Source organism: Gavialis gangeticus, unplaced genomic scaffold, assembly GCF_001723915.1.
Source record: "Gavialis gangeticus isolate Ggan-Ray unplaced genomic scaffold, GavGan_comp1, whole genome shotgun sequence".
NCBI lineage: Eukaryota > Metazoa > Chordata > Crocodylia > Gavialidae > Gavialis > Gavialis gangeticus.
The window spans coordinates 7,765,514-7,781,005 of record NW_017728973.1 but is presented as its reverse complement, the minus strand read 5'-3'; the positions used below and the strand labels follow the sequence as shown (position 1 = coordinate 7,781,005).

The following is a 15,492-nucleotide window of genomic DNA, read 5'->3' as shown; positions in this document are numbered from 1 at the left end:
TTTCCTGATGTTTGCAAAAAAATATAATTCTAACAGTAAACTAAATAAAAACACAAACTAATTTATAGGCAAAGTCTGATCATAGATGTTTTTTTGGTCACATGAAAAAAAAAAAATCAGCATTTTTGACCACTGCAATAGTAATCAAGTTAATCATGTCCCAATATATCTCCATAACAAATCTGAGTTGTCCCTGCTAAATCCAGTCTGGAATTTTAGCTTTATTTTACTTACATGTTCAAAGAAATTTAATATACTGGGGTGCACGGATAAAGATTTTCTTGGCTGATACCGATAGCCAATTTTTAACCAACCATCTCGGTATATACCAATCTGATAACCAATTTACAGGAATGCAGCCGGACAACGTGAAGAGCAGCTCCCTGCAGGTAATTCTGTGGAGGGGAAGGAGCATGCAGAAGAAAAGGGGCGTGGAGGGAGGCGGGTGAGATCAAGGCCCCCAAGGTGAAGGTGAAGGAGGGAGTGGGCTGGGAACGCTGCCCAGCCACAGTGGTGAATGGGACTTGGGGCTAGGGTGGGGAAAGGGACAGAACCACAGGCAATTCATCAAGCAGATCAGTGCTTAAAAATGGTGGTGGGGGAGCTTGAACTAAAGCTTGTTGAATGAGCTTTAGTTCAAGCACTGTTGTCACCATTTTTAAGCTTGGGGACACTTAACTGCAGCTGAGCCAAGCAGGGCGAGGGCAGATGCAGGCTGCGTTCTGTAGGCTTGGGCTCTCTACCTTGCTACCTTTGCCCTGGGGGCCCTGTGCTGGCCCCTGGCAGTGGAGGCACAACTTGCCCCCTGCCCACCTGGCAGCAGTGGGGGCAGCGGGCACACAACTGGTGCAAGGCTCCTGAGGGAAAGGCAGCAGAGTGAAGAGCCCTGAGCCTGCATCCAACCTGCACACAAATCAGGGGCAGCACATGCCCCCCCTGGCTCCCCAGAAGGGTGTACGCAGCATTGGGGAGCCACCCCTTCCTTGCATCCCCCCAGACAAGATATCCACGGCTCTATCCCACTCACCACCCTGGCCCCAGGTCCTGTGCACTGCCCTGACTGTATTCCATGCTGCCTGGCTGCATTCCTGGCCACGTGTGTGTGGAGACGTTGGCCAGAAGGCATATTATATTTATCGGTGAACATTATCAGCTATGCCGGCCAGAAAAAGTCAATAGCCAATAATATTAATTTTCCTCTTATCGGTGCCAATATGATATGCAACTGATATATTAGTGCGCCTCTATAACACACCATTGCTTTTCAACCCTTTCATTTCTCCAGCAACTGAAACACTTTAAGACAATAGAAACTTATTTTATAAACCTGAGAAACAACTTCCTAAAATCCAAAACCACAGACATCTTATTTATAACCAAGTTTTAAAGGCACTACTTCATGACATCACTATCACAGCTTTCCCTTGTTAGAAAAAACTGTACAGAGCTTGTTTACTGGCTGGATGATTTAAGTAGTACTCTTATACATAAGAGTACCAAATGGCTGTTGTCATGACTGATCTACCAAAGAGCTACACCAAAAACTATACACATCAGAAAGATTACACATGTTCCTGCAGGGTACCTGTTTTTGTTTCGAAGACCATATCTTTCACATCTTGGTCATCTCATCCTCTCATTACTTTAATTTCTCTCCACCAACCTCCAAGTCTATGCAAAACATTGCTGAAATCACCTTCTCTCACATGACTTTGTTGCATACACATGTTAATCCTTGAATCTTTTCAAGCAGCTCCCAGTCAAACCTTATCAATTCAAATGTCTTCGCTCTGTTAAGGCCCCATGTAATCTCAACCCCACCACTTGCTACTTTTATTCCTTCCCAATCCTTATCTCTTACTATTCCTATTGTCTCCTCCATCTACTTAGTTATGCCTGGAACCCTTTTCTGTGTAAGTGCATCAAATGCCTTCTCTCCTACAAATATATTTCTCCCACAAATATTTCTCTCTACTTTGATTTCCACAAATATATTTCTCTCTATTTTGATTCCACTATCGATTCCTCTACCCCTTCTTTAACCAGAGCTGTTGCCTATATGTTGTCATTGTGTTGAACTGCAGGCCCTGAAAGTACAGACTACAGAATCTACAATTCAGTCTAAGACAGGGGTGGGCAAAACACGGCTCGCGGGGTGGATCTGGCCTGCCAACTGCTTGGATCTGGCCTGCAGGGGGCACCTGCCAATTGACTGGACCCAGGCTGCAGCTGAACCCATAGCGCTCTGCAGGAGCGCTCCAGGACAGACAGCATTGTGCCCTTTGCCTGTGCCCGCCGGCCCCAGCCTAGGCTGATGCACACAGCTTACCAGCTGGGCTGCTCTCAGTGCAGCTGCAGCTGCCCAGAAGAAGCTCAGCTCTCCTCATCTCCAGCAGGGGCTCCTCCTCCTGCCCCTGCTGAGCCGTTCCAGGCGTGGACAAAGTTTCAGCCAGGTGGCTCTTGCCCCAGAATGTGGGGCCCTGGCTCCAGCTCCCATCCATCCACTCAGCCACCCCCAGGCAGCCTCCCCCCACCCCCACGCATGTCCCCCATGCCCCTCTGCCCCCGGGCAGAGGTATACAGGAAGCAGATCATGGCTCTGCCCAGGACCCTGGCCCCATCCTGTCCCCACCCCACAATCCCAGGGTCTCCATGGAGATCACCTGGGAATCACACAGGCAGGTCATGCAGCTGGATAGGCAGGGAACTGCCTCTGGGGCCATGGCCAGAGCTGTGATCCACTCCCTGTAAGCCCCTGCCCACAGAATCCATGCCTGTCACAGGGGCATGTGGGCAGCAGATCAGCCTCCCCGCCAGGGGGGGAACCTACCCCAGGCCCCACACTGTCACTACTCTGCTCCTGCCCCACAATCCTGGCCTCTCCCACCCTGCTCCTGCTCCCAAATACTGCACCCCATCTGCCTGTTGTTGTTGCGAGCCAGGTCAGCAACACTCAACAAAGCTCTCTATGTGGCCCCCAGGGCCCAAATAATTGCCCACGCCCAATCTAAGAGCATCCACAACATTATATGCAAAATCTAAGTATGGCAGATAGAAGTAAACCAACTTCAAGAACTACAGTACAAGGTAAACTCTTGATATAGGGGATGTTTACTATGAGTGACAGCACTTACAGTATGAAAAACATTGTGAATGAACACTAATACACCACTTCAAGACAATTTCTTACCTTCATCGCCCTCTGGTGCATAGGAGGCTGTAATAATGTCAATATCAGCACAGTTCATCACAATTTGATTGGTTGCCTGTTTCACCTGCAAAAGAAGTTCCATCAGCAAGTGTCAGGAAAAACTTGAACTAATTCTCCTCTATCATTGTTACTTTTGCATGGTATTCTCTTCTACAACCACTTAATCCAAAAAAACCTTTGCATCATGAGATGTCTGATATCAGAGAAAACAAAGTCATGATGGAGAAAAAAAAAACACCCAGGGAAGCTAGAAGCGTTCTTTGTTAGCAATGAGTTACAGTGGCTGACCAGACTGCCTTAAAAGTTTTAAGGAAAGCTTTTCTATCAATTCTTGACTATATACATACTTTGCTTAAAAAACAACCAACTATCACAGTGGTAACAAAATTCCTTACCACACTAACGTTTCCCTTGGATGAAACGGTCTATATTCAGAGAAGTCAAAACTAAATATCAACCCACTACAAAATGGATAAAAGATTTTGGATGGAAAAAAGTTGGCATTATTTAAGAACTTTGTTATAGCTAAACACACAGGAATCATCATATAGGTGTAATGGTTTGATCTGACATCCAAATTTCTGGTGGTATCTAGTACCAGATTTTTCAAAGAATTCCCAATTGGACAATTATGAAATAAACTGCCTAATGAATGAAACATCTTCCTTACTCCAAGCAATTAGTAGTTGGCTTATTCCTTGAAATGTGAGGCCTTACATTTTTTATTTCTTGGTATGTTTTTTGGCACGTTAACATAGCTGTGGCTTTGCTTACCTGTAACTGCCACTCAAATAATCTACATGACCAGAGCCAAGCAGGCCTGCCTGTCTCTACACAAGCATAACTGGTTCTCCAAGTCCTAAATCACTAGGCTTATAACAGAAACAAGTTCCAGATAATGATTAAAAAGAAGAAGGAAAATAAACTGTCTGAATATTGGAATTACCACATCAAAACAGTGAACTAGCTAGTCCAGTTGCCTGTCAACCAGGTTAGTTAGTATCTGATGCTTCAGAGAAACATGTATAAATCTCCACAATGGCCTAATGCATAAGACACACCCTTCTGAGGAAGGTTCTTTGTAAATCGCAAATAGTGACTGGTGCATGCCTTGTAATTCAAGGGAGATTGTGTGTTACCATGTGTAATTATCAATTTTTTAAAAATAGTGCAAGTATCTCTATAGATAAATCCTACAGAAAGCTCTTAATCTCAGTCACATAAGCGTGGTAATGTGTTACAGAGAATCGTATGGTACAATAAAAATATTTAATATGTTTTCAATTTGTTGAATTTGGAAAAAATAAAAAAAAAACATTACTCAATGTTTTGGGTGATATGGCACACATCATAGTTCCATGGAATAAGACTAACAAATGAACAGGCAAAATTATACTTGAGCTAGATTTTATATTTCTGGTAAAAATACATTAAGACCTAATCTTCTACACAGTGTAGAACTAAAGTGGCTTACATTTCCACCAATGAGCAGAACCCTATTATGTAGTTTTATCATGATATCAGAAGAGTTTTAAAAAAATAATAAAACAATAAATTAAAATATATATATATCAAAGGGCACAATCAATCTGGATTTCCAGAAGAAAATTAGGTATAATAAAAGTTTGAGAGATACCATATTTACTCGAATACAAGATGAAGATTTTTTCCTCACAATCAGCATGGGGGGAAAAGCCCCTTGCCTTATAATCGCATACAAGGAAAACTCATTAAGTACATTGTTTATCATCAAACTGCTGCAAAAAGCAGTATGTGCTCAGTAACAGAAACTACCTAGGAAGTTGATTAAATACAACCATCACTGAGCATGATTATAAAACTCATGTCATAAGAAGTTTTTTAAGGGCAGAAAAAAAAAAGGAATACAACAAAAATAAAAACCCAGGCAGGTATTCCCTCCAAAATGAACTGGAACCAGATGTGGAAGTACAATACTAGGCCAGCACCTGGATGGCAGAGCCAGCCCTAACGCCCTCCAATTGGTGCCAAAAATAGCTGCATTTAATCTTAGCCAAAAAACCCAAGATGCTGATGGAAACCTACCACAAGGATACAGTTAGTATAGTCCATCTGAATGTTAGTGGACACAGTCCTCCTCAGTTCTGACTCTTTTTCCAAGTCATGGCAAGCCACTACATTGAATACATTTTTACTTCCTCTTCAGTCCCATGACTGAGCTCCATCTTTCTTTCCCATTTCTAATGATTCTTGTTTCTTCACTGGTCTTAAATGTCTGGTAAATATCACCAAACAGGGCCCCAAATAGTTCATCCAGACTCCCTCTGTTGCCCCCTTCTCTTAACTTGGCACATATGATTAGTGAGGTCCCATCCTTCATGAGATGGAACTGGATCAGATTGCCCTGTGCTTCTTCTACATATACATTTTTGGAGGATCCCAGGACTCATGACAAGAACACACAGTTCGTCATGAATAGGGGGATAATTAGCACGTGGCCTTTGTGGTAGGGGTATCTTGAATACACACACATACTGAGCAGTGCTGAGCTGTAGAGCCACCATGGCCTCAAACACTGTTGTCTCTGTTGGGGACCAGCCCAGTAAAAATAATAAATCACGAGCCTTTTGGCTTTGGACTAATGTGTAGTTTGTACTATTTATAGTAGGGTCTGACAGTAAAGGGCAGGGAGGTGGAGAGGGCAAGGGGGCTACCTGACCCCATAGATTTGTTTTCCCTGGAATAGCAGCAGGAAAGGGACAAATTCAAGGAAAATTTCCAATAATTAGATTCTGTAACTGCAAAATGTTTACAAATTTATACATTTTCCATATACAGAATCTAATTATTGGTGGGGTTGTCTTATATTCAGGGTCACCTTAGATTCAAGTAAATATGATGATAAGATGGAAGACCTTTAGAGTCTTCCAACTTATGTAGTTAAGATTTTAGTAGAGGAATTATACATGTAAATTGCTAAACTCCATAAAGTCTGAAGCTGACACAGTTTGGGCCTTAAAAAATCTCAACTGCCCTGACCCAAGAACTGTTTCCATTATAGTACAGAACTTGCAAGAGGCAAGTTTAGGTTTGAGTGGAGACAATTTCATAGCCACAAATGTTTGTAAAGATGCACTTTTTCCCCAGACTTCCCTTGTTTCCCGCAAACACAAACCCATTACAGTAGGGTGCAAAGAACTGGAAACTCAAAGGAATCAGGTGAATTGTTAACAGGGAAAACATTTACCTTGCACCAACTCCAAAAATAATGGGCAATACTACAAAATTAATATAAATATTCTTCAAGTACTATATAAAGAGCACTTGCAATGCTATAATTGTATAGTTCATTTTTTAAAAAAACTTAATTCTGCAAAGCAAATTCGCAGCCCAGAAGCCTTCTCACAAGCTATTACAAATAACAATTAACTAAACCTTTAAGGACATAACAGGATAAAAATAATCACCACCCAAAGCACTTAACATTTGACCATTCCCACCTTACAAGACCCTAATTTTCAGTTTTTACAAGCATTCAGGGCCTTGTGAAGAGTGACACTTTGTAAATAACCAAGTCTGAAACACGTTGGCCCAACAGATTTGTTTTCAGAAATACAGCTACTCCTCTCAAGGAATCGTTTAGTTTGTTTGAATACAATCAAGTTAGAAGGCACAGTGTAATCTCAGTGGATGAGGCAGGTTCATTTCCAAGAGTATAAATATATGAAGTGCCATCCCTGATCCACCCAGCTGTACAACATAATAAAGCCACCCTTCAAACAGATCAGGCAGATCAAGGGGATTCAGGACAAAAAAAAAAGTTGGGGAGGAGATGGGTAATAAATCCTGGACTAACGATGACCACAATAAAGACAGTTTTGTAATAAACACAAGATGTTTGAAAGCAGGATAAAATGAATCAAGACTTATAACTGGAGTCAAAGAATAACTTTTACCTTAGGGCCCCGCACAGTCAAGATCTGATACTGTAAGACAACTATATTAGTGGTGTCAACACTTGGATATCTATTACAATGAGCCACAAAAAGATTCCATAAAAGTGGCCATCCTGGAATATAGCAATAGCCCATCCAAAAATTGCCTCTAAAACTAGATTAATACCATAGAAAGATGAAACTCCATCCCCATAACTATTTTGTGAGTTTAGCAAACCATCCATATGCTCCTTTCCAGAAATGTGAACAATACTAATCCCAGAAAGAGCTCAGAGTTTAAAGGCATGTCTGTACCACCCCAGCATGACAATAGGAGTGCCAAACTATAATACACAGCAAGGGTGCTCCAAGCCCACTTTCTTCCTAATCAAAAGTAGCCCAGATAACTTACTAGCACTGCCTCTCAGGAAAAATACCAGTGTGCAATCAACGTGCTCTAAGCCACGTACAGACATTCCACTTGTGCGAGGAAAAAAACAAACAGAATTGTAAAGATGTTCAAGACATTTCTTGAAAAAGAGAACTAGCTCCAGGCTGATCCAAAGCAGAACGAGGCAAGGCAGGCTGCAGTGGGCACCCAGGCCCCCAAGCCTTGCCCCCACTTTGTCCCACTGTTCCAAGCTAACACAGAGCAGTGCAGGACAAGGTGTGCTGTGCGCCGCAGCAGCAAGGCTCCTGGAGCCTAGCCACAGCAACAGGCTGCTCCCTCATTCCCTGCACTGCTCCAGGTCAGCCCGGAGGACTGTAAGGAGCAGGGGCTATTCTTCTGTAGCAGGAACAGGGAAGGTTCCACCCCCATCCCACCAATTAGCTGATGGGTGAAATGGGGGGGAGGAGGAAGAAGCCGAATTTCCCAGGGCCAGAACCCTTCCCTTTTCAGCAGTTGCCAAGTGCAACTTGACAGCCTGCCCACTTCCCAGGCAGTGGAGGGCAAACTGTCAATGAATGGGCTCCCCTAATGCCAGGGTTGACCCACGGAGCAGCCCTCTACTGCCCCGATTAGACAGCTGGCCTGTGAAGCTCTCCAGCCATGGAGCTTGAAGCATTATGTACATTCCATCTCCCAGGCTATTTTTCTATTGGTAAAAAATTCTTACTAGTAAAAATGAACATCTGCATGCAGCTTAAATCAGCTATATTAGTTCAGTTAACAAGGTAAGGTGCACTGCGTATCTTAGTATGGTGATCCCTAGAACCAAAATGGAGCAGCATAAAATTGCCCTGCATTCCTGAGGAACTTCAGTCCTTTCTGACCCTACACTGGTTTTGCCATAAAGTCCCAGCTCTGTTTCCCATACAAAAACTCAGCAAAAGCATTTCCTTTTCCGTGTTCTGAATGGAAATTTCAACTATTCTACTGAACTCACACTTGAAGCCAAGCAAAGCAAATTTTTTATTATTATTTATTTTTACCTCCTACAAACACCAAACAGAAGCTTCTTGGTTTTTCACATAAGAAATCAATTTTCAAAATGGTGTCATTTCTTTTATAGGTACAGACCCAAGTATATGTATATCTATAAAATCAGATTTGCATTTGAGAGGAGTCTGTAAATGTCATTCCTAGAAAATGACATGGAGAGTCAGCTTATGTGAAAGTTTACTCTTCCCTGTGCAAATTAAACTTGGCAAAAAAAGAAAAGAAAAAAAGGAAAAGAAACCTCATTTAGTACTTTTACTGAAGTCATAACTTCGAGGTAATTCTACAGCAGTTTATAACAAGGTCACTCCTGTGCAAAAATAACCAGATTAACTGAAATTGGAGTAAACTAGATGCAAGCAACATCATTCATAATTGAAGAGGCAAAAGGTTAACATGTTTGGCTAATACTTGTACCATGTGACTAGCAAAAATGACAAAGGCAAGCAGTGACTTTGAGGGCAACTATTACATTTCAAATTATGTTGTACAGCATGAAACCAGGCAACTCCAACCACCAAGGAAGTATAGCTCAGGAAGTCCTTTGTAGTTTTCATCACATAATAACCAATAAAGACAGAAGTGCATTTACTAGACATTTACTCTGCCAACCAGAAAATCCCCAACTATATCCATCATCACTAAAAGCAAAACTATGCTATAATTTGTTAAGCAGGGAATTTTGATACTACGGCAAGCTTTTACTATGAACATTCAAAGTTTATTTAATATTTAATCAGGACTTATCTTGACACATCTGTGTAGAATTTTAGATTGAAGGGTCAACAAGCAGCTGGATTTTTTTTAAATAAATGTTTTCTCTTATTCATCCTTTTGTTTCTCTAACATTCAAATGAAAATTGACAGACAGACAGACAGACAAAAAGCTCAGTTACAAATACCTCATCTGAACCAGTATTCTGAAGGTGAGAAACTAATGAAGGGAGATATTTTCAAAACTTTTCCCAATGCAAGTTAAAGATACTTAAGTGATGAAGCAAAAGAGGAGTAGAGAGAAGGAAACCGTTTCAGGATTTTTGTTCTATTTATCAGAAAGGAAATTCAGAACAAGGTTATCTTGGGAAGTTTCACGATATCGTAACCAACTCTTCTTGTTTTGAAATTAAGAAGCGAGCTTCTGATGAAATAAAATTTGGGGCATGTACTTTGGGACATGTATTCTGCATACTGTATGTTACTGGTTTTAAACCTCGGGGTTCAAAATTGCTATATGCAGAAAAAATACCTGGCATTTTAGCAAACATGTATACAGTGCTCAATTTGCCAAGTATTTTAGTACTATTTTGCTCTCCAAAAAATGTGAAACTGAACTAGTTCAGATTCTACACCATAAGTTTACAGAAATCTTTTTCTTAGAACTGGAAGATCATATCAATGAGACACAAGCAGCAGCAGTTGCTTTTATTAATCCTTCTCTAGGCAACCACATTTTTCATTCATCTACTTCTAGAAAGGATTATGGTAGTAACCAAGGAGTAAATTTACTAAAGCTAAATAGTATTGTCTTGCGGCATAAAAACCATTTCATATTTCAAACAGCATCTGATTTTATTTTCCTGAAGTATTCTTACATTTTCAAAATGTTAAAATGACACAATCCTCATCAAGTTAATCCATATGCAAAATTAATTATTTAAAATATTAGCACTTGTTTAGCCTGATGAATTATAATGAGTTCAGTGGTTTTTGTCAGTTCCACAAACAGGCAAAACAAACAGTACCAGTAACTCCTGACTTTGAAGTATGGAAAGGAATCAAACACTTACCATATTACCATAAATAACCAAGCTCAGACCTAAATTATGTCTTGCAATTGCTAATTGGCATATTGGATTTAATTATTTTAAAAGTTTAGATAAAAACAACTTTTTCCAGAAAGAGATGGGCAAAAAACACTGCACCCATAGAGAAGGCTGTTCAGAATTTTAAACTCAATGCCTCACACTCGATCAATTCCTAATCAGCATGCTACAAGATCAGAAGATTGTATATGCCTTCCACTAGTCTAGCAGATACTGCACAAGCAAGTTATAAAAAAGTAGCAGATGCAGGTTAAACATTGCTATATATATCAGAATATCCGTAAGTCATATAAAAGGGACTGAGAAGGAAGATATTTAAAACATCCCCCCATTTTATATTGTATAGTCTTTTAGGCAGAAGACACCTATTGTGCAGCCAAGAAGCAATTTTGCTGGTAGTTTATTTAAAACAAAACTGAAGTTATAGGGATATTCTCCGAAGATGATGGCTTTTACTGGGGGTGCCCAATTTCAAATATGAGAGAGTAGAACAAGAATACTGAAAATCTGTCTAAAGCTCTGTGCTGTTACACACTGAGCTGGACAGGTAATTGTTCAGAAGCATTATAGCATTAAGAACTTTAGTATATAAGCTTCAAACAAAAGCTGGAGGTTAGGAGTCAGCTGATTATTTTTGATAGCTAGCTCATGTTTGTCTTTTCAATGGAATACTGATGAAGAACTGAATGTTAGCATATCCCTGCTTTGTTCTCAGCCCAGAGTTAAGCCTTTTGGGAGTCAGAAACAAAACAGACTTCAATTGCCCTAGACACTGAGTAATGACTGTACTGAGCTAACACCTCAATCCTTAGAAACAGGGTTACAATAGTTAAATATCCAGCTTGCAAAGTCTCCTGTCTGAAGGATCACGCTCTTTCTGAATATTTAATTATTCTTATACAAAATAGTCCACAAGAAGATATTTACTACAATTTAGACTTTGGAGAGGCAGAGTGATTAACAGATGAAATATGGGACCAGAAATCAGACACCTAAGCAGACAGAAAATGCATCAGTATCCTGTGACTTTAAATTTAAACTTTATCCAAAGACAGATCATAATATTGTAGTTTTTTGATAAAAGAGAAAAAAAAAGCAAATCTATATGAGAGCTACGTTCTCTCACACATGAAAACTAAGTGAAGTGCCAAAAAAACTACAGATAAGTTTTCTTTCATTTTCAAGCCTTTCTTTGAAGCAAATCATGTTATTTCAATCTCATCTATTGAATCAAAAAGTAGTTCTGCCTTCTGATGCTTATATAATGGGACCTAAACAAGTATAACATTCTGTGTCACAAATGTGAAATGTCTCATTAATCTGTTCACAGGTTTGAAAGTCTGTAACTGTATTTTGTCCCTAAATCAGAATTATGAAATGGCCATTTAGCACTGATCTGGGCATCAAATGCTCAGACCAGAAATATCACCAACAAAAACTGTATGCAAGAGGCCACCAAAGCCTGATTTCTGCTACAAACAAAAAAAAACTTCCCCAATGAAATGACGACTTTTAAACTGACACTTGAAAGTTGTCTAACAATACTATGATTTTCATTGTTAAAGTCACTCACTACTGAGGAAACCAAACTGAAAAAAAAGACACTTGTGACTAATACAACAGCAAACATGTTTATAAGCCAAGGTTAATTCAGTGATTCATTCAGATGTTAACATTATAATATTCACGCACCAGGTCAGGAAAGGTTCCTCTTTAACCCCTCAGCTGGATGACTGCCTACATAACCACTGCCAGTACAAGCTTCCTTGATCATGGATCAATGTTAAGCCTTCAGGTTTAACTCTCACTTCATGCCCAGAAAATCTGGGGAACTTAAGGTCCATAAAATAAGTGTCCATCTGCTTTAACTTGGTGGCTACACAATGATCTAGGATTTCAAGAAAAAAACAATTGTTGCATCTGCCAACTATGTATACATTTTTTTTTAACCCCTCTAAAGCACCCCACTTGCGTCTATTTCCATAAATGAAAGAAAGTAAGCTTTCTCAGTGGAGTTTCAGCCACAAAGTATACTCATTATTTTCTTCAACACTGAAAAATCCACCAAGTGAGCAAGATAAAACTATGCAATTACTCCAGTACTCTGTTATTGAAGGAACTTAGCCATTTACATACTAAAGATACTAAAACATTGAACCCAAGCCTGATATCTAGTTACATTTAGATCTATACTTGCTTTATTAGCATACCTGGGTATTCAAAATGCATTACTACTTATTCTCTTCTATCAACTCAGAACCAGGTCTAACTATATTTACCTTTCTTTTCACACATAATTAGACATGAGCCTTACACTTACATTCCTTTATAAATCCTTAAAAAATGTGTTGTAGCAAAAATGGTCAGTAATCAGACAGACCAGAAAATCATTAGCGTGTCTTGTTTACTTTTTTGCTAGTTTTTATTGTTAGATTGGGATGAAAAATAGCAAATATCACCACACTATTAACTAAATAACTCATATCCTTGACTAAAGCATCTGTTAAACCAATGTTTTATTAGTTAATTTAACTATAAATTGTTCTCCCTGAAAATAATCTAGTGAACAACATATTTTTGAGCAGGAGTTAAAAAAAAATCTGAACAATGCAAACAGAGTTCTCTTCCAAAGGCAAATCATCTCTACACTGTAAACTTTGGTGGCCAGCTCCTAAATCAAAGCACTCAGGTCAGCCTAACCCAGGTAAGAGACACACCACCACTGCAAAGCAATACCCACATTAATGGCCTTTGCTATTTCTACACTCTTCTGTATGCGTCTGGAGGATATATCCCATAATTCTCTGGACTGAGTCATCTAATGTTTCTTTCCAATCCAACTATGTCAGAACTAACTTACATGCACTTCAGGCCAATTCTCCAGTGGTTTAGGCTGCATTATCACTGCAAACTAAGTGTGTTTCAGTGCCACTTAAAGCACAGACAGGATTCTAACCTATATTCTCATTCGGATAAGCCAGGCAAAGCTTAGTACACTTAAATCAGGCAAAATGTATATGGGAACAGTAAAGAGTCTGAACTGAAACACAGCTTAACTCTACATTGAAGACATAAATGTAGTTATACTTCAAATCAAACACATTACTTGAAATTTGTCTCCACCACATTTATTTTTCATCTTCTACTTTTCCAATTTCTTCTTAGAAATTCACTAGGAATTGTATTTCTGTATTCTTTTTAGGTGGTTGTGAACATACCACGCATGCTGTGACTTGATTCAAGTTTTTAACATCTATGAAGCTCACTGCTCATTGCACATTCTTTATTTCTATCTTTGTAAAGAAAGCAAAATTATGAATGGCTTGGTAAGATCTGCAGCACTGCAAATGCACGGATCAATGTTCTGGGAACATACCATACCCTTAGGAGCAAATCAAAAGCATATAAGGCCACTAACCCACGTACAACCTCTGCTGAGGATCCTCCACAATTCTGAAGTGGGTACTGGACTTGAACCAGGACCTGAAGACCTTAACAGCAGCAACAGCCATATCAATTGAACTACTAGAGAAGCAGCAAATCAAGAATTAGAATTTCAGTATTTCTTCTATGACGCAAAGTTACTCATCACTGGTCATCTTCCTCCAGTTCTGCCAAGTCACAAGATTCACTATCACTCATAACCTTTTGCCCTCCCCCAACCTAGACACACTGGGAACTTTTCTGGTTAAAAAAGTCTGGTTAAAAAAGTCTTCAACCCTTACATTTCAGACCTAACAATTTCATTACCTAAGTTGTATGAAGTTTTAAGACAGGTTTTTACTCCCTCTTATGGCAAAGTATTTTGCTTTGCAGCTATTTCAAAGTATGCGCCATCTCTCTCAAATATTTGGAATGCTTCATTCATTCAGATTGCCCCAGTTTAGGAAAAAGCCCTAGCAAATGCAAATTTGTAGTTAACTCCAATAAAATTCACAAGAAAAAAAACCCACTCAGAGTATGGCAAAGGCTCTGCCTTCCTGAAAACACAAGCAATTTGCTGTTTTAGGAGAAGAATACACACTTCTACCAGTTGGCTAGCCTGGCATGTCACAAAAGCCTCTACATCTTAATGACAGTCCCCTTCCCATGCTGGTATGAAAGATGAGGAAGAGAGTTTTTCATTTTGTGCTCTGATTTCCAAAGAAAATCCTAACACATTTACTCCCCCATGCCCACCCACCACTTCAACACTTACAGACCCCCTCCTTCCCACAAACACCCTTTGGGATAGAAGTGGACACAGTGCCAGCCACAAGCTATAGGGGCAAGCTATGAAGGCTGCAGGGGGGCAGAATTTGGAGGGGATGTGTGAACAGTGTGGGAGTGCTCGTGGGGGGGTGTATGCAGATGCATGGAGATGCGTGGTGTGCATCTGTCTGCATGTGCAAACGGGAGGTGGGGTGTGTGCGTGCACGTGGGTAGACAGGGAAGGGCATCAGGTGTGAACACGGACCTGTGCACATGTGTACATGCAGGGGGATAATGTGGGCACGCATGCATGCACTTGTGCGTGCAGATGGACGAGGATGGGCCTGCAGAGTGTGCAGACAGGAGTCAAAATGGGGTATTAATTTATAAATGTCATAAGCGTTGCTCATTGTAACTCAAATGTTGTAAAGTCAAGGACTGCCTGTAATTCTCAGCTGGGTGCTTCCAAGGGTACCACAGGGTGCCATGCAACATTAGCACTGATAGGTGTGTAAACATGATCCACAGGGTGTGGACAGGAGATGTGCATGTGTGTGTAAACGGGGCGTGGTGAGCATGCGGACACATCAGAGGAGTGGTGCATGTGGGCGAGTGGCCAGGTGAGGTGTGAGGCATGAGTGTGGGTGCAGGCGTGTCCACGTGCATTTGACTGGGCAGGGCAGGAGGTGTGCGCACCACACAGGTGCCCAGGTGCCGCTGGGACCTTTGCCTCCGGAGGGGGAGGGGGGTGTCCCCCTACCCACCCCCCACAGTCCCAAGCGGGTGCCCAAGGGGAGCCCCCGCCCCCCCCGGGCCACGTCACGCGAGCAGGGCGGCCCCTCCCCCTCACCCCACCCCCAGACAGGCCCGGCCCGGCCCGGGCCGGCCGCGGCGGTACCTGCACGGCGGCCC

At 41.0% G+C, this 15,492-nt stretch overlaps 1 protein-coding gene across 1 annotated transcript in view; it reads right to left on the bottom strand.

The window, feature by feature from the left end:
• The window catches only part of LOC109290955 (puromycin-sensitive aminopeptidase), an 86,564-nt gene extending 71,078 nt beyond the window's left edge, over window positions 1–15,486 (bottom strand). Inside the window, exons 1-2 of the mRNA XM_019507801.1 lie at window positions 15,479–15,486; window positions 3,191–3,275 (exon numbers count right to left, since the gene is read on the bottom strand). Of these exons, the coding sequence (XP_019363346.1) occupies window positions 3,191–3,248 (58 nt within the window). The 5' untranslated portion in view covers window positions 3,249–3,275; window positions 15,479–15,486. The remainder of the gene's footprint in view (window positions 1–3,190; window positions 3,276–15,478) is intronic.
• Between the last annotated feature and the right edge of the window lie 6 nt (window positions 15,487–15,492).